The 24,969-nt window shown below is 50.8% G+C and overlaps 1 protein-coding gene across 2 annotated transcripts; it reads right to left on the reverse strand.

Moving 5' to 3' along the window:
• SLC22A5 (solute carrier family 22 member 5) lies at positions 1-24,579 on the reverse strand. 2 transcript variants are annotated; one of them, XM_084886661.1, is made up of 10 exons: positions 23,899-24,579; positions 17,071-17,174; positions 10,595-10,749; positions 9,479-9,650; positions 8,303-8,429; positions 6,400-6,500; positions 4,098-4,312; positions 3,048-3,230; positions 1,948-2,083; positions 1-1,599 (listed from the first exon to the last, which is right to left on the reverse strand). In XM_084886661.1, exons 1-10 carry the CDS (start codon positions 24,289-24,291, stop codon positions 1,512-1,514), a joined length of 1,674 nt encoding a protein of 557 aa, XP_084742787.1. In that variant the 5' UTR covers positions 24,292-24,579; the 3' UTR covers positions 1-1,511. The 2 variants fall into 2 exon arrangements, with proteins under 2 accessions (XP_084742787.1, XP_084742788.1); XM_084886662.1 differs by lacking the exon at positions 17,071-17,174 and having other exon boundaries at positions 23,899-24,106.
• Positions 24,580-24,969: the final 390 nt, after the last annotated feature.

Consider the following 24,969-nt stretch of genomic DNA (forward strand, 5'->3'; position numbering starts at 1 on the left):
TTATTTAAAAAATCATTTTATTTATTAAAACATCTTCATTTTTCAAAGGCACATCAGCAACTTTCCCAAAAGTGTATTTTAACCAGATGAAGCATACGCTGCGAGAATACCACGGTAACAATCAGAAGAGAGGACAATTACAAGGAACACAAAATCTCTCCCAATGTCACATGACTCAAGTGAGCAACCCTGAAAGACTATCAACATGCCTGAACCTTCTTCTTTGTAATTTCCCCCATGATTTGGCATCACAAAAGAAACCCACACAATGACATCCACTTCACAGTCAGGAGTGCTAGTGGGAAGGCCTTGCACAGTGGCAGCTGTAGACCTTTGTCAGAGTGATTCTGGGTTGGAAAAAAAAACGACACAAAGAGACTAAGGAACCAGTCTTTCCTAAGTCTATTCTGAAGATCAAGTACCGTAAGGAGAAAAAGACATAACACACAAACAAAATCTATATTACAGTTTTAGGAGAAGAGATAAGTTTGCTCACCTCTTTCTCACTGATACACCTCCTGCACACCATACATGGACATCATAATAGGAGGTTTGATTCACGTGGTTCATATGGCATGAAAACAATAGTAGGCTCAAGGATGCATTTGTTATGGGCCTGGATCAGCCCAGTGCTTTGATCAGATGTAAACAAGTCTACCCAGTAATCACACTGAGTGGTCCAAGAGCTCAGGGTCCATGCACTTGCCTGTGTTCTTTACCTCTGTGTCCCCGCATGTTAATTACTTGTAGGTTTCCCCACACCTGAGCTCTCCTGTCCTCAGGCAGCAATAATCCCAGTTAATAATCTTTGTAACTGAGAAAGTGTGAGAAATCAAACTCCCTATAAAATGATTTCTTTCTGTTAATCCTCACCTGAAATATTTTTTCCATTTATTTTTAGAGAGTGAAAGGGAGAGGAGAGGGAGAAACATCGACGTGAGAGAGACACATGGACCGGTTGCCTCTCTCAAGTAACCTGACGAGGGCTGGGGATTGAATCTGCAGCCCAGGTACGTGCTCTTGAGCAGGAATGGAACCCAGGACCCTTCGGTACGTGGGCTGATGCTCTAACCATTGAACACACCAGCCAGGCTGAAATGATCTTTTTCTGTAAAGTGCACCATTAGAGGGAATCGGAGAAAATATTTAGGGGGTGGGATTTAGACCTCCAGTTTTATTAGGGGGCCTTTTCAAGAAGTCTTAAATTAAAATGTAAATTTAGCAGATGCTGCTCATATTCTTCCAAATCCCAATGATTTTAGTTCACTTCTTGGGAAGTGCCTCATCCATCATATGTCAGGACTTCTCTGAAGTTGTCTGTCAGCAGCCACGGTGTCGCTTGGAGGCAAGGCGGCGCCCTAGGACCACATACAACCTCTTAGTCCAGGTGCCCATCCGCAACAAAGGGTCAACAGAATGAACAGCAAAGACCCTGCCGCTGAAGGACACAGCATCTACACTTTCTGACAAGACCAGTGTCTCCTCTTCACTTTCTCACTCACGAGAGGTGGTTAGAAGGCTGTGCTTTTAAGGGCTGTGGGGCTTTCTTCATCATCTTTTAACATCCTTGTGTGGCTTGGAGTTTGCCTGTATTTTATTCTACCAACACAAGCAAAACAAACGTTAGTAACAAATCTTAAAAAGATGTCCACCAGTCTTAGAACAAATAAACAAACCAAACCTAGAACTGAGGCGATCTCGCCAGAGGGGGGAAAAAGAAACCGTACAGCAGATTCTGCTAGGTTTCTCCTGGTCTTTGCACTATCCCAGAGCTGCTGTTGCTGTGGAGATGGACATGGGGACATGGTGATCTGGGTCAGGCCAGAGAGGATGGAATGTAATCTCCTTGCCATTTCTAACCCTCTAACCAGTCCATGGCACTGGCAGGGACTCTCTGCCGGGCCCAGACCCAGGGTGCCAACACGGCGAAGGAGGAGGACTCCTTACCCTTTGACTCTGAGCATCTGGTCAATGGTGTCCGGGAGGGGGATGCCGAAGCTCTCCGGGAGGAACAGGGTGAGGATGGCCGTCAGGATGGTCAGACTTCCCATGAGAATGTAGGGCAGGAAGCGGTCGTAGGCACCTAGGGCAAAGCAGAGCGCCCCAAGCCAGGGTGCAGTTAGACTTGGTCCCCTCTATCTGGGGGCTCTCGGGACTCTCCAGTGGGATCACTGCCCTCTCAGCCTTAGTCTGAGCTGCCAGGATGAGGTCTGGCACCTAGACAGGTCTCAGAACCCAGAGCTGGCACCGGCATGCCCAGTGGTCCAGGAGTGCCTCATGGTGCAGGGGAGGGGAAGGGAGCCATGATGACTATGATTCCTATTTTCCAATGCTGGGTTTCTAAAGAACGCAAGATTCTCGTCCAGGGTCACGAATAGCTCCTCCACCTCTCCAGATGTGTTGTAACCCATTCAATTTGCCTACAGGCCAAGCAAGATGTTTCTGCTTGTCAGATCTATGGAGCATGTTCACCAAGCATTCTGGGTGTTCTTAAGGTGGGTGCAGCCATCCCCAAAAATGTGCCAGCAGGGATGCTCAGGGGAAAGCAGCTGCCAAGAGAAAATGATTTTGAAGAAGAGAAAAATAGTGCCCTGCTACAGAAAAGGGCAGGGGGCACACCCTCACACAGAATTAAACCACTGTGTCACATGCTCCGAGCCGCACAAATTCTCAGCTCATCAGCCCTCTTGAATGGCATCTTTCCCTCTCGCTGTTCCTTTTAAATTCTGATTCCAAGGAGAGATTCTCCAATTAACAATACTGGCTCCCTAAGCCACTCTAGTTTCTTAGGATAGGGGGATTCTGTTTGCTAAAACAGGAACAAAACTCCCTACTTTTCTGACCAATTTCAGGCTCAGCTACAAGCCAGTGCCTCTCCATAGCACACGCACCTGGACAAGAACCTTCTCCAGGCACAGATCCAAGATTAGATGGATCCCATTTGCTGTGTGTTTTCCCTTAGCAAGCCTCCTTCAGCTCGCATTCCAGCTCACCAGTGCTTCCTTCCGCCCCATCGCTCCCCCGTGCCCTCGGCCCACGGGACTTACCGAGGTAAATGAAGTAGGGCGATAGGATGCTGCCCAAGCGGGACGCCATGGAGCTGATTCCCACGCCCATATTTCTGACCACGGTGGGATACAGCTCAGCTGTGTACACGTAGACCATGGAAAAGGCAGCAGTGACTCCAAACTTGCCCACCATCACCAGGATGGTGGACAAATAATACAGGTCTGGAGAAACAAAGAGAAGAAGGTAGGAAAAGGCGGCGACCCAAGGTACCCTGCTGTTGAGAGTTCCAGGTTTTGTTGTTTTTTTGTTTTGTTTTGTTTTTGTCTGAAATAAACATACTTTCTCCTTTTCTTGTGGGGCTGGCAGTTTCTATAGCTTCCTATTGTGGGATAAGGGGCTCCAGCCAAGATATCCCTCCAAATTGTTACTACTGAGAGGATGAATGGTTACTCCAGCACAACCTTTGCTGTGAAAGAGAGGCTAAGGGATGGCCCTAGCTATAGCAACCAGGCAGCCTCAATTGCCTGCCTCATTAGCCTTTTATTGCAGTTTTTATCTTTAGATACAAGCAGTAGGTGAGTAATCTTGGGAGGACACATGTGTTTGCACTGTCCTCTAGGCAAGGGCATCAGGGACGAAGCATAAGGATTCCAGTAAACACCCGGGGGTCTGCACATGCAGAGTTGTTTGGAAAGGTTAAGGAATAATTAAGGGCACCACCTTCGATACTCCCCTAAGTCAGAATTCCGAAAAATAGGGCAGGTGGCCTTCCACACACTTCTCTGTTCTCGGAATATCCTCCTTAAAAGCTTTCCAACCAAGTCTCATGCTTCCCCACAGAGAAAAACAAATGTGCACACACTCACTTGAGTTGAGAGTAGAACTAACCACCAGCCCCACCTGGCTGCTCTGCCCACTCCACACAAGCCCAGGCCACGAGGAGTGTCAGGCCTCAGGAGACACTGGCCAGGAATGCAGATGTGCAGGTGCGCGGTGGCGGCATTATTTTATTCCCTTCATGAACTGGGGGAGACAGCCTGGTGAGGCTGAGCGGCTCAGCGGAGACCCCGGACGCACATGCTCCCTACCTGGGGGCACCAGCTGCACGAAGAGGAGCACGCTGCCGCCCAGGAAGAGGGCGGTGGCCATGGAATAGCGGCGGGGCAGGTGCCGCAGCAGCAGCCAGGCCAGCACGTATGCGGGGACTTCCACCACAGCCGACAGGAAGCAGTTCACATAGACGTCACCGTGCAAGTTAGGGGTGTCCAGGGAGAGCCCGAAATAGCCCACCGCTATGGTCATCCTGCAACAGAATGCAGAAGGGAGCTGGAGGAGCAGCATCCACCGGGGGCCGCCAACAGAGGACCTTCCAAGTGCAATGATGCAGGGAATTCACAACAACCCTTAGGATCCTCTGAAAATACACTGGGCCGGAGGGCAGCAGATTGAACACAGTCTCCGGCCCAGTGTATTTTCAGAGGATCCCAAGCAGCAAAAAGACGTCCAATTGAGACAGATTTACTTGATAAAACAACATCAACAACAACAACAAAACAAAACAAACACACACACACACACACACACACACACACACAAAATGAAAAGACAAAGAAACGCATCTCCAACCTGCCTGACGGCTTTAGAAACTCTAAGCTGAAGCTCTCAGTAAGCCAACTTCCCCGTCTCTGAGCCTCCCCAACTACCGAGGAGCTGGGGAGTGAAAGGAAGCGGACAGCAAGTGGGGTGGGAGAGGGCTGGAAGGATAAGATCATGGTGAAGCATTTGGAGAAAGAGCCAGAGCAGACCCCCTGTGGCAACCAGCCAGGAAGAGGCTGGTCAGAAGCAGCGAACCCAACACCACCTGCTCCGGGAGGAGAGGGAGCTCCGATGGCAGGGTCATGTCGGCTCTCATCTGCAGGCCGCACCCCCCACCCTGGCGTCCCTGTGCCCAGGGCATTCTCTCTGTCAGACTGGACCGTTATGGTTAGACTGGACTCATCTGCAGAGTGAAACCACAGCCGGTACAACCAGGGAAAGGGGCAGGAGCAGGAGTTCCTGGGAAACCCAGAGCCGGAGGTGTGCCGGGGGAACAGCGGGGGTGACTGGCAAGTCTATGGCACACACTGAATGCTGGCACTGTCTGAGGCCGATCCCAGGCGGGGCATTGCCCTGAGGGATCCTGGGCTATTTCTTGGAAATGGATGACTCATCATCTCTAAGGGAGCAAAATGGCTGGCTGCCCAAAGACTGGCTGCCTCGTAGTAGTGGAGACTTGAGGTGAAGTCTGCCTTCCTCACCCACAGGATCAGGTGGTAGCCTCGAACCCCAAGTGTCTGTGGCTGAGCACATGCTCTCCGGCAAATCAACTCCCTTCCTGACACACTTGGTGAAATGCATTAGAAGGAACTGGCAAGGACATCGAGGCTGTGGCCCTCTTCCAGGACACTCCCTCAGCAACCCAGAAGGAGGGATCCTGCTTCCGCACAGACTCCCAGAAAGTACTCAGCAGCCTCTGTAACTGAAAGAACATGGCGTCTTCACTGAGAGCCTTCCTGAAGGCCTTATCTGTCTTCCTTTTTTTTTTTTTTTTTTTTAAATATATTTTATTGATTTTTTTACAGAGAGGAAGAGAGAGGGATAGAGAGTTAGAAACATCGATGAGCGATGAGAAAGAAACATTGATCAGCTGCCTCTTGCACACCCCCTACTGGAGTTGTGCCCGCAACCAAGGTACATGCTCTTGACCGGAATCGAACCTGGGACCTTTCAGTCTGCAGGCCGACGCTCTATCCACTGAGCCAAACCGGTTTCGGCCCTGTCTGTCTTCCTTAGCCACTGCCTGGAGCACAGGGGCAGGAACAACTAAACTAGGACCCAACGCGAGCAAGGATTTACCTCAGGACCTGGAGGGGTCCTCAAAGGTCCCATGTTTCTCCCCAAAACCCCCACAACAGTTTCCATTTCCTTTTCTGAGATTCCATCAAGAATCATGCCCTAGCCAATTTGGCTCAGTGGATAGAGCGTTGACCCTCGGACTGAAGGGTCCCGGGTCCAGTTCTAGTCAAGGGCACATACCTTGGTTGCAAACTTGATCCCCGGCCCTGGCCCTGGTTGGGGCACGTGTGAGAGGCAACCATTGATGTCTCTCTCACATCGATGTTTCTCTCTCTGTCTCTCCCTCTCCCTTCCACTCTCCCTAACAAAACAAACAAACAAACAAAAAAAAATCATAACACGCTCATTTCTTTGATGGCAAGACACATCCCTTTTACTTTCTGATGACATGGCCTTTCCGTTTTTGACTAAACCACATTTGCCAACGAGAAGGGCATGCATGACAGCCACTGCAGAGGCGTCGCGTGGAAGCCTCAGACGGTCTCACGTACGCACCACAGAATGATGGACATGATGGTGACCATCCGGATGTTCCGGGTTCGGAGCAGATCCAGAATGCTGTGGGACTGCGGCTTCTGCGAGCTTAGGTCTTGTAGCTGCAGGAACGAAACGACAAGGAGATAGGAGGGAGAACAGGCCGGAGACTCAGAGATCCAACAGCACGCCTGAAACCCTGGCATCTTCCTCTCCGAGTTGGGGAGGGCTTTCTTTCTTTCTTAAAAAGGAGAGTAAATGTAGTGACTGCATCTTGGGCAGCACAAGGCTTCCCCTGGCCCTGCCAGCACCACATTAGCATCAGGAATGAGGAGGGAAAATAAGAGACCAGTCCCTGGGGGACGCAGCACCACCCCGGGCAGTGGCCACATCCCAGGCCAGCCGGCCCCTGAGCGTGTGTTCCTTCCCGAGGCTGGATCCCTGCCCTCTGGGTCAGAGAGGAACTGGCTGCGTGGTTTATTGATCTGCTATTTTAAAAAGAATTAGTGTTTTGAGTCTTCATATCATGCAGTCTCTGGTCCACTTCCAAAAACAAAAACATTTCAGATAGAAAAACAGGAAAATTGACCTCAGCTTCACCCAGAGGAACTTCCTATGAAATTCGGCATAGCCAAGGACATTAATAAACCACACGTCTAAACACAGTAATGTTTCTTTCTTAAGCAAACCCAGCTTTGGAGCTTGTTTTCCCAGAGTTAGCAGTTCAACCAAAGGTCAACTTTAGACCTAATGGATCCCCTGAATAGCCTCATTTCCTCAAGGATGCCAGAGGGACTATGGGCTCACCCAAACTGACCCCTCGCTGAGAAGCCACCAAAGCGGCTTCTCTGCAAAGCCCTCTCTGCCACCCACTCCTGCCCTGCCCTGCCCGTTGGCATCCCAGCCCTTTCCGACGGTGCTGGGAGGAAGCGGCTGCGGGGCCACCGCTCGGCGGTGAGGCTGGCAGGGCTGGCCGGGCGCCAGCAGCGTCTTTGCTGCGTGTAGCTGGTCTCTTTCCCGAACCCCCACTCGGCGTCTTTGAGTCCCGAGTGTCTCTAACATGCCTTCCACACACTCCGGCATGACTGCCGGTGGCTGTTCTCACAGCTGGCCCCCTATCTTCCTGTCAGATCAGACACACATTCCAGAACTGCAGCAGCCAGCAACGGCGACGTCTGGCCTCTTCTCACTGTCACGAGACTGAAGAGAACTGTCTGCTGCCGAGGGTGGACGCTCTGGGAGAATAGGAAGAAGCAAGACCCGGGAAGCAAGCAGGGCCAGGAGGTTACTCGTGGCATGAGAACAGGGTTTGCCGGGAGGCGGGAGAGGGTAAAGGGTTGGGTACCAAAAAGGACCCGGCTCCAAGGTCATGCAACAAGTAACCCCAGGAGGAGACTGAACGCTTCTACCTCCAAAACTGTGTCTGCTTCACATTTTTACACACTGTATTACTTTTATCTATTCTTTACGATTGGAGACGACTTAGCCCCTCACTCACAAAGAGTGCTTATGGTTAAAAGTAATAAGATTATATGATTGCCCAGAAAAGAAGTGTATAAAGTATGAAAACCTAAAATCCACAAGAAAAGTGATGAGATTTAAGTAGTTAGCACCTTCTTCTCAGCTTCTGAAATTTTTTATTTTTATTGTTTCAGAGAGGAAGGGAGAGGGAGAGATAGAAACATCAATGATGAGAGAGAATCATTGATCAGCTCCCTCCTGCAGAACTCCTCCTACTGGGGACTACTAGTAAGCCCACAATCTGGGCATGGGCACTGACCAGGAATCAAACCGTGACTTCCTGGTTCGTAGGTCGACACTCAACCACTGAGCCACACTGACTCGGCTGAGCTTCTGGCCTTTGTAATGCTGCCCTCAAACCATGGCACGGAGACCCTCCCACCAGCTCCCATACAGGCCTTACCTCGCTTGGTTCAAAGATGGCTGAGGGTGCAACAATCCCGTTGATTTTGGCAGCCTTATGGATGATAACCTCTGCCTCTTTAAATCGTCCCTGAGAGATGAGCCATCGGGGGGACTCGGGGATGAACCTGAAGTACAAGAAGCAACCTCACTGAGGCATTCCTGCTTAACAGACCAGATGTAAAATGGGGGCCAGGTGGGAAATGGGGCCTCAGAACCAGAGCTAGGTTTGGGGAATATCTGAGTCAGAAGCAAAGAGATGATCCATGCCACACCAAATAAGAACCTGGAGTGTGAGCTTTTGAGTACACTGGAGTGCACAAAATTTGGAGGGGCCTGCTCACCATGATGGGGTGTCTCCACTGGCTGGCCACCTCCATTTCTGAGGGGCAGTGGTGCCACCTGCTGGACATTCAGGAGACCAGGCAAGTTGGGCTCCTGAAGCCTGGCTAGTGTGTGAGCTCCGCCCAGCCCAGCTCCTTGCCCACCTGTACGCCTCTGCCTGATCCTGGCATCCACAGAAGTTTCTACACTGGCCTCTTAGCTTCTAGTTTTTCCTCATCTCCACCAAATTCACCCAACTGACTTGTCAGACTCTCTACCTACACTTACTAAGGCATCTGGGTGCTTTGAGAGTATGTGGATCTTACTTTCTACCTCATCAGGTAGCTCCAGCCCTCGGGTCAGGACCAGGGCCCATGCTGAGCTCTGTATCCCTCCCCAAATGCCCTGGAATGTTCGCAGCATGTGGGGCAGCGCTCTCAACATCCCCACCTGCAAAGGGCGATTCCCGCCACCAACAAAAACCCATGAAGACATGCACAGCACAACTTCCTGAGGTGTTTTACCAGCAGGTTTAGGGAGGTTTGGTGGTGAGCTGACCCGCATGCTCTCCTTTGTGTGTGGCCTGAGAGAGGCTTTTTGCCATACTGATGTATCAGCACGAAAGGGCTGTGAGGTCAAGAACTGAAGTTTTGAAAAGGGAGACATTTATGCCCCTTCCCGCACCCCCAACAACTTGGCTGAGAACAAAATGTGACTGTAATTTACACTTCCTGTCTCTGGGAGCCCAAATAGGGATTTGTGGGTTGCTGCTGCCCCCTAGTGAAGGCCAGGAGGAAGACGGAAGATAGCCGGTTGGTGTTTACCCACCTCCTCCCCCTCAGGGCATACTCACCACCAGAGCACTGCGCACAGCAGCCCTGGCAGCGTCAGCGCCAGCAGCAGTGTCCGCCAGTCTCTGATAAAGTAACCAAACAGTGGCAGCAGCATGTAGCCAATTGCATAAAATATGCACACTCCTAACGTGGAGAATATAATTCGAGTGGATTTGCCAAGAATTTCTGTTCCTGATCAAAACAAGGGAGGAGTCATGTTAGCATTTTAATTTAGGTTCTTTCCCTATTCATCTTCTCTTGTCAACATGAAGGCAAGAAAGCCGCCAGAATAATTTCTAAGCCCTCCTGAGGGTTGGGATTCTGAACTCGGCCCTGTCTGACTATCTGCAGGCGTCCCTCTCGGTGACAGTTCTCTCATGAAAATTTCACCACTTCCTGAAGCCAAATGTTAAAGATGCCACATTAGGCCTCAAAATGTAACCCTCACAGGAGGAAGAATTCATTAAAGGGGAAGTCTGCACAGCCTGACTATTATCCTTTAAATGTGAAAAAATATTCCTTTAAATGTGAAAAGAAATAATCCTTTCAACAGTACAACCGAAAGACCTATACGCTGAGTTAGATTCCTCCAAACAGTGAGACTGGTAACTTTTCAGTGAGAAAGGCAAAAGTCCTGCAGTGTGCACTCTTAATTAAAACCCAAGGGTCACATGACAAAAGCCTGATCCTATCAATTCATTCTTGCCAGCCAACTTCACTGGCCGGTGTTTTGCATGAGGCCATTTCTTCCTTGGCCCTGTTCCTCATGTCATACTTCCCTCTTTGCTTAGCTACCTCAGCCCTGGGCAGTGGCAGGCCCTTTTTGCTGAATGGAGGATCTTGGGTAGGTTGTAGTAAAATGGCCATCAAGTCCTAATAAGACCAAGGAGCCACACCTCAGAGGCCGGAAGAGAACTGGCATACAGCAGTTAGGCTACATGCTGCTGGGGACCCAAGGCTGGGCACTCGGTGGACTCAGATTCTCGGCCTACAGACTGGGTTCTCCAAGAGGCCCTGGTTGGTGTTGCCAGAGACCACTTCCCCTTGAGGAACATCACAGATGTCTCCAGAGAGTGGGTGGTGAGATGATGGTGAAACACAGGATCGAGTACTCAACTCCAATTTGATGGCCATACCCAGGACAAACGCTGCCACATAGTTGGAGATCTGGCCCATGCCTACAAGGACAAACAGCACGGCAAACATCTCAAAGCTCTTGGAGAAGATCTGCAGGAAGCTGAAGCCTGTCTGCATGGCCATGGTCACAAACAGCACATTCTTCCGACCAAACCTGGGAAAGAAAGCAGAGTGACAGAACCAGCGGGGAGAAGGCGGTAGGAAGGGGCTCCACCAAGAGGAGCTTTCTCCAGGACCATTGGGGACTGGTCGTGGACAGTACTGCTAGGGTACCAGTCTCGCAGTCCCTAGGCTGTTATCTCCCCACCCTCCACAGGACCAATATGCAGCCTGGGCACCATGGTGGTCCCAAGAAAAAAAAACTTATTAAAAAAAAAAAAAAAAGATGCTGTTTTTGCCCTATAAGTTTTAGGAGCTAATAGTTTACTAGAGGCCTGGTGGACGAATTTGTGCACCAGTGGGATCTCTCAGCCTGGCTTACGGGATCAGGCCGAAACCAGCTCTTGGACATCCCCTGAGGGGTCCTGGATTGGGAAAGGGTGCAGGCCAGGCCGAGGGACCCCATTGGTACATGACTGGGGCTGGGGAAGACCCACAGGAGGGCTCCAGGGCATGTTTGGCTCTTTTTGTTCAGTCCTGATTGGCCGGACCCCAGCAGCAAGCTAACCTACCAGTCAGAGCATCTGTCCCCTGGTGGTAGGTGTATGTCATAGCGACAGGTCGACTGTCTGCCCTCTGATGGTCAGAGCACATCATAGCGAGCGATTGAGCAGCGTTAGCATATTATGCTTTGATTGGATGAATGGATGACCACTTAGCATTGTAGGCTTTTATTATATAGGATAGGTAGAGAAATAGACAGTGATCACTTAAAAAAAATCCTCACCCTAGGATCTTTTTTAATTGATTTTTAGAGAGAGAGGAAGGGAGAGAAAGAGAAACATTGATGTAAGAGAGAAACATCAATCGATTGCATCTTATATGTGTCCCAACCTGGGATAGAACCCACAAACCTAGGTACTTACCCTGATTGGAATTGAACTTGCAATCTTTTTGGTCCACAGGACAAGGCTCAACCAACTGAGCTACCCAACTTGGCAGTGATCACATTTTAGTCAAATAACCACCTTACTAAGATAGGTGCACTGAAGGATCAGCACTCAGGTCCCCCAGGTACAACAAAGGAACCTATCCTGGACTGGGCACTTGGTGGACTCAGATTCTCTGCCTACAAACTGGGCATGTAGGCATTCAGGGAAGGTCTCCTTGATGATGAGACAGTGAGATAAGGCCCTAGAGAAAAGTACTTGTTGGCAAGGGGGAGTAAGGATAGGGAGCATGCTTTCAATGATATTCACAATATAGCGAAGAGACCATTAATTACATGAGAACACCTTTTATTTAGCAATTTTAAAAAAATATATATTTTTATTGATTTCAGAGAGGAAGAGATAGGGAGAGAGACATAGAAACATCAATGATGAGAGAGAGTCATTGATTGGCTGCCTCCTGTATGCCCCCTACTGGGATTGCAACCTGGGCATGTGCCCTGACTGGGATCAATCCTGGGACCTTTCAGCCGAAACCGGTTTGGCTCAGTGCTAGAGCGTCGGTCTGTGGACTGAAAGGTCCCGGGTTCGATTCCAGTCAAGGGCATGTACCTCGGTTTCGGGCACATCTCCAGTATGGGGTGTGCAAGAGGCAGCTGATCGATGATTCTCTCATCGATGTTTCTAACTCTCTATCTTTCTCTCTTCCTCTCTGTAAAAAATCAATAAAAAAATATATTAAAAAAAAACGAACACAATCCTGGGACCTTTCAGTCCGAAGGCCAATGCTCTATCCACCGAGCCAAACCAGCTGGGGCTATTTAGCAATTTCTGATAGGTACTCGGAAGGCACAAGGCACAAGGAACCAGGGTAATGTAAACCAGGAACCCTGAGTTAGCTTGCAAGGTCAAGGAAGGCCCCGGAGGCAGGTTGGTTAAGAAGGGAACACACAGCTGTGGCTGGAGTCACCTGCTCACCAGGAACCTGCAGAGTGGGCTGGACCTACACTGCACAGGCCTTGCAGCCACATTGAAGAGCTGGTGCTTCTACTCACTGCAATGGGGGTTGTTTTATTTGTTTATTTGTTTGTTTTGGGGTGGTGGTGGCTAGTGCTACTGGCATATAGTAGTAGACAGAGACCTGAGATGATCTAGACATCCCAAAAAGCCTAGGATAGCACCCCACAACAAAGAATTCTCTGGCTCAAAATGTCAATAGCGTGAAGGTGGGAAACCCTGACGGTAGGAGACTTGGTCTAGAAGGAGACTTTGTTTCCCTCACCCCCTTCCGGCCTTTTCTTGTTACAGAGCACCCTATAGGCCGTCCTAGGGCAGCCCCTTACTGCAGGCAGAGCTGTAACCTCTATCCCTGCCTTCTCTGTCTTTCCCGCCCAAGGGCTTCCTGGGATGATGGGAAAGAGAAAGATCCCGGGAACCCTGACATAGCACCCGCCCCTTGGCAGTCCGGGTTGGGCCCAGAAACACTCACTTTTAAAGTATGTCAACAAAAAAGTAAAATAAATAAAAAATATATGTCAACAAAACATCAAGCATATACATGCCTACAAAACCAGGAAATACCAGTCTACTTCTCCCCAGGGTTGTGCCTCTCATAATTCATGCACAAAAAACTAACTCAATGTCAAATAAAAGGCTTTAACAATCCCAGACTTTTTGAAGTTTAAATTCTTTATTGTTTAAAGTTATTACTTATGACTCCTTCCCCCTCTCCCCTGGCCCCTCTTCAGTGACCTCTCCCCAGGCGCTCCCATCCTCCAACGCATGCCCTCACCCCCTTACTGTCTGTGTCCATTGGTTATGCTTACATGCAAGCATACAAGTCCTCTGGTTGATCTCTTACCTCCCCTGCCTTCCCTCTGAGGTCTGACAGTCTGTTCGATGCTTCTATGTCTCTGACCCCAAGATTATTTGTATTGCTCTTGAATTTCAGCCTTACTTATTCATGAAGGTTAAACCTCTGTCCTACATTAAAAAGTTACTACTGGTATCCTAGACAAGTTGAGGTAATGAATCTATTGCACTTAGGTAATTTGTGTGACTTAGGTTTTGAAATGGTTGACTTAGAGGTAATGAGAAAGGAAACTGTCCCTGAGCCTCCCGTGGGGGTGCAGACAAGCTTGAGGGATGGTGCTGAGGGCTGACTGTGGGGGCTACAACCAGAACAGCCGTACTTCCGGCTGTTTCATTTATTGGACTCAAATGATCCTACTTAAAAGAAGTCAGCTGACAATTTTTTTTTTAAAGTTTTGGAAAACACTGTACTAGCACTTCTAAAGACTAACGTAGTCCTTAAGATATTCATGAGATTTATTTCTGTTTACTTGGATAGTCCTTTGGAACTTAAACACTTTCCTCAGGTAATCAGGGTGTTACAAGGCGGTTAGGCCCTCAGGCTATCCCACAAAGACCTGCCTCACCCTGACCATGAAAAATGCATTGAGTTTCAACTCTGAGCTTGGGGTATCTTCTCCCTGTTTATATCCAAGTAATTACCCTGAGTCTCAGCTGCCACTCAACTCAGAGAGAGGGCATTTCCCACTTGGAGAGCCTCTAAGCTCAGTCCCCTCTTCTCACTCTACATTCTAGCCAGGTAATCTCATCCATGTTTGGGGCTGTGATGAGGGTTCTATGAGCTGATAATTCCCAAATGTGCTTCTTCAGCCCAAACCTTTCCTGGAGCACTATGTCCATATATCCAACTGCATACTTTAACTCCTCCACTTAGGAGTCTCATCATCACCCAAGTTCAGTATGCTCAAGTTGAACTCACCATCTTCCCCTCTTCCGGAGCCATTTTGTCTTAGAGAAGGGTATTGTCACCTGTCCGGTTGTGTAGACCAGAAACCATCCGCTCCTCATTTCCTGCATCCAACCTATAGCCAAGTCCTGTTGGCTTTACCTCCTACCCATTTATACCACCTGTAGTCCAGTCCAAGCCACCACCATCTCCTCCATAAATTATTGTGATAACCTCTTAATTAGTCTCTCCACAACCCCTCTCTTGCTTCTCCCTTCAATCCTTTCTCCACAAAGTTTATCACATAATCTTTTAAAAACTGCCACACTCCTCCTTTAAAACACTCTCAATGGCTCCCCAATACTCTATGACTAAAGTCCAAGCTCCTAACCATCACTCCTAACCACCTGCTCTGCTGCTTGGGCCTCTGCCTGCCTCACTGCTCGTCTCTAACCACTCTCCACATCTCCACCACAGAGGACTTTTTTCCAATTCTTAACATATGCTGTTACGCCTTTTCTTTAGTTTAGGCTCAAGTTCATGCTGCTCTCTTGCACCCAGAGTGCTTTTTTCCTTCCTCCATTCCCTTAGCTGGCTAATTTCTACTAATCTTTCAACTCCCAGTGCATGCTTCGCCTCCTCGGGACAGCCTCCCCTGGCCCCCTCTGTCAAACTCTCTCTTAGCACCTGCACATCGCCTCTGTATCACTACCACCGAGGATGGCAAGTGCTCCCCTCCACTGGATGCTTAAGACATTCTGCCTTGCTAGGAGGCAAGTTCTAGAAGAACAGGGCCTATGCAACACAGAAGATCAAGACTACCTGGGCCCAAATCCTAGGTCTGCCACTTGCTGGCTGGGTGACACTGGGGCAAGTCACTGAACTCCTCTGGGTTTTATTTTCCCCATCTGTAAAATGGAAATACTGCCGAGACCAGTTTGGCTCAATGGATAGAGTGTCGGCTTGGGGACTGAAGGGTCCCGGGTTCGATTCCGGTCAAGGGCACGTACCTTGGTTTCGGGCATATCTCCAGTAGGGGGTGTGCAAGAGGCAGCTGATTGATGGCTCTCTCTCATCGATGTTTCTAGCTCTCTATCTCTCTCCCTTCTTCTCTGTACAAAATCAATAAAATATATTTTTTTAAAAATGGAAATACTAACACTTCCTACTTCACAGGGTTATAGAGATTACAGCAGTATTGTTTACTCAGTACGGCGCTTATAAGAGTGTCTGGCACACACTAAGTTCCACGTGTTTGTTAAATATCTATCAGGGATCAGCGGGTGCTTGTTGCTAGATGAAGGGTATGGAGAAGCATAGACCCTTCCCCAGAAAGGACAAGTGTCTATGGCTCATCTAGAATTAGCAGTCAATGGTTATAGCCTACTTAACTCTCAATGCTCACTGGTGACCACAGGAATCTGTCCTTTTTTGTTTTTTTAAATCGCTGAATGATATTCTGGAAAAGACAAATCTAGTGAGAAATGCATGTATTTTTCATGAGTAAAGACTCCTCAGTTAAGAACAATAATCCATAGATGTAAACATGCCAAAATATCACCCTGAAACAGGGCTACAGAATGAAATGGCTTTGTTCTTATGTAATAGGAACATTCTAATCCCGAGCTTCTCTATTTGAGACACCAACCAGCTGGGACGATGCTGGAACTCCTCTCCACTGGGGGACACGGTGCAGCCAAGGACCTTGCTGGAGGCCACTTTCTTGCCCTGGGCTTTTCCAACAGACACCATAGCTCCGGGGTAGGGAGTAACATAATGAACCCCTCTGAAAACATCACAGAAACTCCGGACTTCTCTAAATGCTCACATATAATCTCTAAAATTATGCCTGTAATGTCAAGGGTACATGAACTCCCTAAGTCACGAATGGACCTTGAGTTAAGAGCCTTGGAATTCCATAAATAATCTGATTATAGGTGAAAATAGCCCATTTTCTGCCTGTTGTGAAGTAAGGGCGATAACCACTGGCCTTAGCTAAGGGGCAATAGTCCTGTGGACACAGGTTCTGCCTATCACGTCCCTACTGGCTACTGAGATCTCCTCTTATTTTAAAAAAATATATATTTTATTGATTTTTTTACAGAGAGGAAGGGAGAGGGATAGAGAGCCAGAAACTTTGATTAGCTGCCTCCTGAACATCCTCCACTGGGGATGTGCCCGCAACCAAGGTACATGCTCGCAACCGGAATTGAACCCAGGACCCCCCCAGTCCGCAGGCCAAATATAGCAACAGCCATCCATGGTACGCCTTAAGACCTACAATACAGTGTGTGTGTGTGTGTGTGTGTGTGTGTGTGTGTGTCTACCTCTCCCGTGCCTGGGAACATGAAAGAGTCATGCTCACCTAGGGAGGGACAGCCAGACTAGTGCAGAAATAAATCCTGGCATATTTCCTGGTCAAATCCAGCTGATCCTACACGAATACAGCTCAGGTTGTTTTGTTCGGCACGAGTTAGGGAGAGGAGGTTGTTGGCTCTCTTTACTTGGTGTGGTGTCCGTACTATAGATCAGGCTTCCCGTTCTTTGAAAATGCAGGGCCCTGGGCTGAAAGAACACTACTACGTGAAGTCATGGGCCAGGCACACACAGACTCCTCTGCTCAGTGCCGGGGTCCCCTACCTCTGCAGGACACAGACACCCACCTTACCTGTCTGAGAGCTGCCCCGAAACGAAGGAGCCTATCAGCACGCCCACGAAAAACAGGGAGACCGTGAGCGGGGCCTTCCAGTCGTCATCACACACCAGGTTCCACTGTAAGAGGAGCAAAGGGATGTATCACTCGCTTCTATTAAAAATGTTTTAAATGTAAACCTTCTTGGAAGATGAAATCAGAACACCCTGCATTCCCCAGCTCCGTTTACGTGACTCTGTGGGTGTGAGTCTGTTTAGGCAGCAACGGCTGACCTGGGCCACAAGGCAGGGAGCAGGCTCCCCGCACAGGGAGCCTGAGCTCCCTCCCCATCTGGTTTGTTCATAGCTTTCAGCACCATTGTTTTGCTTCTAATTTGAGGAAGGGAGCGGCAGGGAACAAGTACTCTGACCATGTTCTAATCCAAGAGAAGGCAAGGCCTCTCGTGGTCAGATTCTCTGAAGAATCTGGGCAGAGCCCGGGGCTGTGGACGGGCAGGGAACCCGCTCGGCGGGGTCTGGGTCATTGGCAGGATGGCACGGGCGTGGTTCTGAGCAGGGCTCTGGGGCTCTAAGGGCCAAGGCATCCGGCAAGGAACAGAGCCCAAGGGCCTGAAATGCACCACCTGGACCTGTTCCTTCAGCTCTGCTCCGGTCCCCACCTTGGGCCAGTGACTTCTAGGACCTTCTGGTGATATTGAGAGTGGGGATCCCTGATGCTGCATTAACATGAGGCCTGATTACAGCCAAGAGCTCTGAGCTGGATGTCAAGAAACTGGGGTTTTGCCGAAACCGGTTTGGCTCAGTGGATAGAGAGGTCGGCCTGCAGACTGAAAGGTCCCGGGTTCAATTCCGGTCAAGGACATGTACCTTGGTTGCAGGCACATCCCCAGGAAGGGGTGTGCAGGAGGCAGCTGATTGATGATTCTCTCTCATCGATGTTTCTGACTCTCTATCCCTCCCTCTTTTTCTCTGTAAAAAAAAAAAAAAAAAAATCAATAAAATATATTTTTTTAAAAAGAAAAGAAACTGTGGTTTAGCTTCTAGTCTACTGTTAACTGGTTATCCAACCTCAAACAAGATTTCCCTCTGCAGTGTCCCTTACTTTGAATTTCTATAAAACAAGGGTTGGGGTGGGTAACAGGCTACATGGTTTCCCAGCACCAATATGCGGTTTTGCCCATGGTTACCATAAAAAGAGGCCTGCAGGCTCGGGGAAGCAGCTGGACACTCAGATGTGAGGTCGTTCCAGCCTAACAAGGAGCCAAAGCAGGAAGCTTAGTGGTTCCCAGGAAAATGTTGCCCAGAACAGAGAGATGGCGCTCTGCAGTAACTAAGCAGGCCACCTGCCAGGGCATTCTTGCTTGCCTGACGCCAGGCTGCTGGCCTGCCCTCCATGGAGCCTGCAGGCTCCCCAGCAACACAGAGGAGCAGTGGGAATGTGTGGCTCCCAAGAACAAAGCATCTCTTCCAGGCTAAGTGACGCAGGGAGAACAAGCCTACTTCTCTGCCCTACTGGGCAGTGTGTGCACAGCCTCCGGGCCCCTTAGAGGGATAGGAGGCAGCCCCCAGGCTGGACAAGAAAATCCCTGCAGCTGCTGCTAAGGATGGCTCAGCCACACAGCTGGCTCTCCACTCTGGCACTTCGGATGGGCTGAGAATTGGGGGGGGGGGGGGGGGGGGGGGGGGTCGTCCCTACCCCAGGAGAGCATTGGGGGTCTCCAATTCCTGTATCTTAGAGGAACTCCAGGCTAGCTCTCAGACAGGTAAGGTGGGTGTCAGGAGGTCAGAATCTCAAAACACTAAGGCTTGAATGCTTGGGTGATGGCAGCCTTCCTACATCTGCAGCCTCAGTGGTGCCAGTTCCCAGATACCCCTGTCCAGACATGGCTGCTAAAGCCAGGACAGGAGCAGCAGAGGAAGAGAGAGCTGAGGGACTCGGTGATGGGTGCTAGCCTCTGGGTATTAGGTAGGGTGTGAGGCAGAGCTTCAGGGGCCAGATGGTGGCTACTGCTGCTCTTGAATGCGATGGGATCTATTCCCAGCTAGCACACATTGCGTTTGTAGCAAAAGAGATGAAAAAAGAAAGACTCAGTAGCTGTTTCTCAACAGGTCTCTTGTGTGGGTTAGGGACTAATATAACTGAGCTACACTAGGAATCTACGGGGGCTTTTGCAGTGAGTTCTGGGGTGATAGTCCCCCCAACCCATGTCAGGTCTCCCAATATAGATAGGCTTTTAGAGAAATCTGGGCTGGTAAGGAAACAAGGTGACTAATGCTCATGTTGGGATAGGTCCCCAGATCATACCTCCAGCTCCCACAGCTGCCACTTGGTTCAACCTGTCCTTACTCCGGGCAAGTGTGTAACTCCCTGGAGTAACTGGGCTCTCCATCCATCACTAACAATTCTTAACAATTCTCAGGGCCTGGCTTGGGCCTCCCAAAAGCAAACATGGGCTAACACTTCCTACTGGTCACATGGGGGGGGGGGGGCGGCACGGCTGTGTGTAGGGTCAGGACAGGTATAGGTCTCAAAAAATGAACACAGGGGCAAGCACGGTCTAGGTCCCACCTCGCCAACCTATCCACTCACCTGCCAACTGGCCTTGGTCTGCAGTGGCCTTAGAATTTGGCCTGAATCCTTCTTGGAAGGAGGGGTAGGTGATATGCACAGAGGAATCCAGAGTTCCCACACTGAGCTCCTGGCTCCCCAGCCATGACTAAAGCAGCTCACTGATGCCTCCACTTGGTTCACTGGATGGGCTGTACTGGCTGTTAATAACTGGTATCAACGTCAGGAAGAAAGACGTGGATTTAAGATTCAGGTACTGAGCCTGGGATCGTGACCCCTCTGCTGGATGAGCTGCGAAAGGGGAGTGTCTGAGGGCCCAGCCTGAAAAAATGTGGGAGCGATCCTGGCATTGGGCCTAGACTTGCTATCCTTCCTGGCAAGAAATAAGCCTTTCATATCCACGGAAGGTTTCATATTGCACACTTAGCTGTGTACAGTTCGTGTCACTTATACCTCAATAGAGTTGTTAAAATTTTTAAGAGAGAGAAGTGTGTCTCTTGTATGTAGGATGTAATTGGTGCTGCTTCTTGGTTATAAGAAATAGATTCTAAATGTTCTTACCTAGAACTAACTGTTCTTGCCCGTGAGTTGGCTAGAAGGGAAAAGATACAGGGTCTGTGCTCATAGGGCAGAAGCTCTTCCCTGAGATGTATCTAGCCTGGCTGCTTCAACGGTCAAACACACTGGTAAGACTCACTTGTTGCTGAATGCCATGTATTCCTATACACATTTAGTTCGGCTTCCTGCTGCAATTAATGACAAATCCTTGCCCCAAGGCTGGCAAGGAAAAGTGTCTGTTACCATAACCACTATAATGCCTGGCAGTGCCCTGTACAGCTGAGGCTCAGTAGCCATTTGGCAGAGAGGTGAGTGAGTGAACAGATGAAAAAAAGGGCTGTGGATCTTCAACATCATAGTATCCTTTGGGCTTGGCTGCCCAAAGCTCAGATGAACCCTGAACTTTGATCTCTGGAGTAGATTTTCTTTGCTTCCTCAGCCCTTCCCTGAGTCAATTATCAGAACTTTGACCCAGAGTGTGGGTTTTCAGCCATCCAGAGAGGAGCTCACTCTGCTCACTGAGAGCCACAGGGGTCTCTATGACTGCATGCACACAGGGGGCCTCAGGGGGCCCAGCAAGGGTCTTCTTTGGCTTTTCAGAGCTACAAACGCAGGGATAAGGGTCTGTGCTCCCCTTGAGTTAGCAAGGGCATAGTGGTGAGGCGCAAGCTCCAGTCTGTCCCGACTCGCCACCCAGAGTCAGCCCAGCCCCACATCCCAGGGTGATGTGGCTCGTGGGTAATAGTGGGGGTTCTCCTATCTTACAAGACTATCTGTGTATGACATACAGCTGACAGAAAAGCTAGTCCAGAGAAAGAAGCTTTCTGGGACAACAGGGAGAAAGTCACAGTGCTGCCAAGGGCTGGGGCAAGGGGCTTCTGGGAAGCAGAGAGAGGCAGAAGGCAAGGGGACAAAGAGGACTGCCAGGCTTTGGCTGAACAGACTTCAACTCCTGGGTGCAAGAGCTACAAGTTTCTAAAGGAACTTTTCTGGCTGTAGGCTGGGCTATGGAGACACCAAAAAGCAGGAGGCCCAGGCAGTGTCAGAAATCACCCAGGATGAACAAAAACAGACCTGGAGACAGGGAAGCATCGATCAGACTGTCAAACCTCACTGGGAAGGTAGGGGAGGGTGGGGGGAAAAGGGAAAGAGATCAACTAAAGGACTTGTATGCATGCATATAAGTATAACCAGTGGTCACAAACAGGGGGCGGGCATACATGGGGAGGGGTTTGGGATGGGAATGGGGGGGATGAGGACAATTATGTGATACCATAATCAATAAAGAAATTTTTTAAAAAAAGAAAAGAAATCACCCAGGTTCTCAGAGGAGGGGGCAGTCCTGAGTCAAGAAACTCCCTGGGATTAGAGCAGCACAGCAAGGTGGGGTGGCTGACTCCCCAACTCCAGAGATGACTGAGGAGCCAGAGAAAGGGCCAGTCTAGAAGCATGTGGACCACCAAACTGTTCCCGGAACGTGGGAGAGCGATCTCATTCCCCAGTGTCCCCTTCTTTCTGCCGGTCCCAGTCCCTGCCACATGCCCCAGTCCGTGGGATGGGAGATTACATTCTCTTTCAAATATTCCAGTCAATGCTTTTCAACCACTCTGATTCCCCTTCTGTGAACTAAATTATCCTTTCCTTCCCCAATTCTCAAACTTGAGAAAATTATTTCTTAAACTATTCATTAATCCATTCAACAACCATTTTCCTGAGTACCCATACTCTGTATCCAGCATCATGCTAGGATCTGCAGGAGAAGCAAAGATGTAAATCTAACACCAACTTTAGTCCTTGCACGTACACACTTTAATTTCAACAAAGGCAAAAATCACACAGGAGTTCTGCGGTTTCCATCTTCTGCTGAAAAAAATGACTAAGAATTCAGGATCAGTGTACCTCTGCATATGATGTGGGGCAGAGGGCAGACCTGGGGGCTAGCTGTAGTGGTCAGCATGCCAGGTCTACATTTAAGTGGGGGGGGGAAGAAGAAAAAAAAGGGCCTTAGAAAAATGGAGTCAGAATGTTAATGCAACAGCCTGAGGCACAAGCAGCTCTGAATGTCGAGTCAGGCATTCCAGCATCTTCAAACAGAGGGCTAAGTAAGGTATTAATTTGGCCTCCCAGCAAAACTGACAACATGTCAGTAGGTGAAAGGGCACACAGCTCTTACGAAAGTGCTAAATAAGACAGTAAAATACATAGGCTAAATATAAAAATGAAAAAGCTGAAATTGGCAGCAACTTAAGCTAAGGACCCCTCTGACAGGCGCTCATCAGTACCACCACCTCCACTCTCAACCCAGGGCAGAGTGAAGGCAGTAAAACAAGAGCAGATGAGAGAGTAAGTCAAGGGTTACGGGTAAAATCCAGAGATGCCAGGAGCTTCTTCTGACTTCCCCCTTCCAGAAGCAGCTAGAAGCAGAACTTGTAGGGACTCCTGCGTAGAGGTTAGCTTCCCGCTGTGGCCTCTGCCTGCCACCAGACAGACATTCTCTGCTTTCACAACTCTCACTGGCTCCCGGGAAGGTGACAGACTTGCTTGTGAGGCTAGGACTGAGGATCTGCGATGACAGAAAGTTGTGATTCTCCCCGGAATCTTGGGCCACAAAGCACAATCGGCTACCTCCATCCGGTGTCTCTCTTGTCAACACCTCAGGACACTAGAATGTCATGTCACTAGCTGTGAGATCCCAGTGGGGGGTCCCCTCTGAACTCTGCCTTCCTTCTCGGCTGTTTCAGACTTTGCACCTGCTGAGCCGAGCACCCCAGACTCACTGAGAGGCCTCCTCTTTCAGGAAGCCTTCCCTAATCCGCAAATCCCTGATCCTGCCGTCCTGGTGCTCATCAAGGAGGGCTCTCTCACTGCCCTGCTTGCTTGGTTGTGCTGAGACTCCAAGGAGTGAGTGCCAGTGTCTTAGGAAGATGTAAAGCACATCCACACGCACCCATTAACATCGTGTTATACATTCAGTCCTACTGACGAGGGGTTGGCCAGGGGACAGACAAAGCCACCCAAAACAAAAGAAATCCAAGGTGCTGGGGAATGAGAGAGGTTTCTGGCCCACTTCTGTGAACTACAGCTCTATGCTGCTTTGCGGTAACATTTCTGGTCAACCAGTGGCTCTGAAGGGATCTTCAGACGCACGGATCCTAACAGGCTGATAACCAACTATCAGTAAAAAGTGAACAATTCCTTCGAGGGCATGCTCAGACTGTCATTTTGGGGTGAGGGTGTGGGTGGAAAAGGAGTCACTGGAAGAGGGAGCAAGAAACAGTTTTATACACATGCTACCCCTTAACTTTAAAAGTTCAGGAAAGAAAAGGAGCATTTTTGTCTCTCTCCGGACAGATGCCAAGAGGCTGGCAGAAAAACCCCATCCCAAGCCCCGGATCTGCTCCTCAACCCTCTCAGAGAACCTGGTGCGGTCCGGGCCGCCGGGGCCTCCTTGGCTCCCTCCCCAGCCTGGCCATCGGGACAGAGGGAGAGTTTGCCCATCAGTGAGAGGGCATCTCTGGCTGGAAGTCACAGCGCCCAAAGCGTTCCCAAGCCGCCCGGCCGGAGAATGGATGGCATCGCCAGTGCGCGGCGCGATGGGGGAATGGGAGTGACAGCAGCACGCACTTTGCCCAGGTGAAGTGCGTGAGCTCCAAGGCTGCCAAGGACCTCCCCACACACACCCCGGCCCTCAGTGCCAGCGCGGGGGCTGGGACCCACCTCGGTGACGATGGTGGACAGGTAGACGTCCCGGCTGAACTCCCAGCCGTCCAGGCAGTCCTCCTGCTGCAGCGTCTCCAGGTCCACGTCGCGCCCCGGCTCCAGCCCGAGCGCCGAGAAGTTGGCCATGGCCTCGAGCCGGTAGCGCCGGCAGTTGTGCGGCACCGGGCGGCCGTCCTGCAGCCGGAGCGGGGCGCTGTGGTTGCGCCAGGCGCTGCTCAGGTTGGCGGAGTCGGGCACCCGGCAGCGGTGCTCGGGGGTCGCCGTGAGGAACACGGCGGACATGCCATTGAAGCCGTTGGGGATGATGCTGGCGCTGAGCAGGAAGAAGATGAGGCGCTGGAAGGGGCCCCACTCGCCCAGGAAGGCGGTCACCTCGTCGTAGTCCCGCATGCCGCCCCTCGGCAGCCCGCAGCGCGCGGCGCGGGGTCGCGGGACGCGGAAGCGCGCGGGGGCGGGGCGCGGAGGGCGTGCGCGCGCGCGTGCGCCCTGGGACTCCGCGCCGCGCGACCGACCGAGGCACCGGCCGGGGGACGGGTCGCCGACCAAGCCGCGCGCGAGCTCCCGCCCCGGAGCGGCCCTGCCGCCGCCGCCGCCGCCGCAGCCGCTGAAGGCCTGACTTAGAGGGCGCGGCCGAGGCGGGCTCCGGGGTTGGCCCGCCAGGCCCGCCCCGCCGCCCGCGGTGCGCGCCGACCGGGGCGGGGCTGAGGCCGCGCGTGACGGCAGGTGGGCGGGCCCGGCCGCCGCGCGCACCTGGGGCTCAGCCCGCGGTCCCGGCGCGGGGTCTGAGGGCGGCGGACGCCCGGCCGCTGGGTCGGAGCCCGGCTCGCGGGCCCCGCGCGGAGCCCGGGGAGGGGGCGCGGGGGCGAGCGGGCGGCGGGGCTCCGGGTCGGGATTAAAGCTCCCGCCCCACCGCACAGCCTTTCGCCTGGGACTGGCCCGGGGACTGGCTGTGGTGAGCCGCCCCGGCACCACCAGCCGTATCAGAGCAACAGGGATTTTTTTTTTTTTTTTAACCATTAATTACCCCAAAGGACAGGCTGGGAGCAATGACTTTGCATTCTATTTCCA

The sequence above is a fragment of the Pipistrellus hanaki genome, assembly GCF_964339955.1.
Source record: "Pipistrellus hanaki genome assembly, chromosome: 5".
NCBI lineage: Eukaryota > Metazoa > Chordata > Mammalia > Chiroptera > Vespertilionidae > Pipistrellus > Pipistrellus hanaki.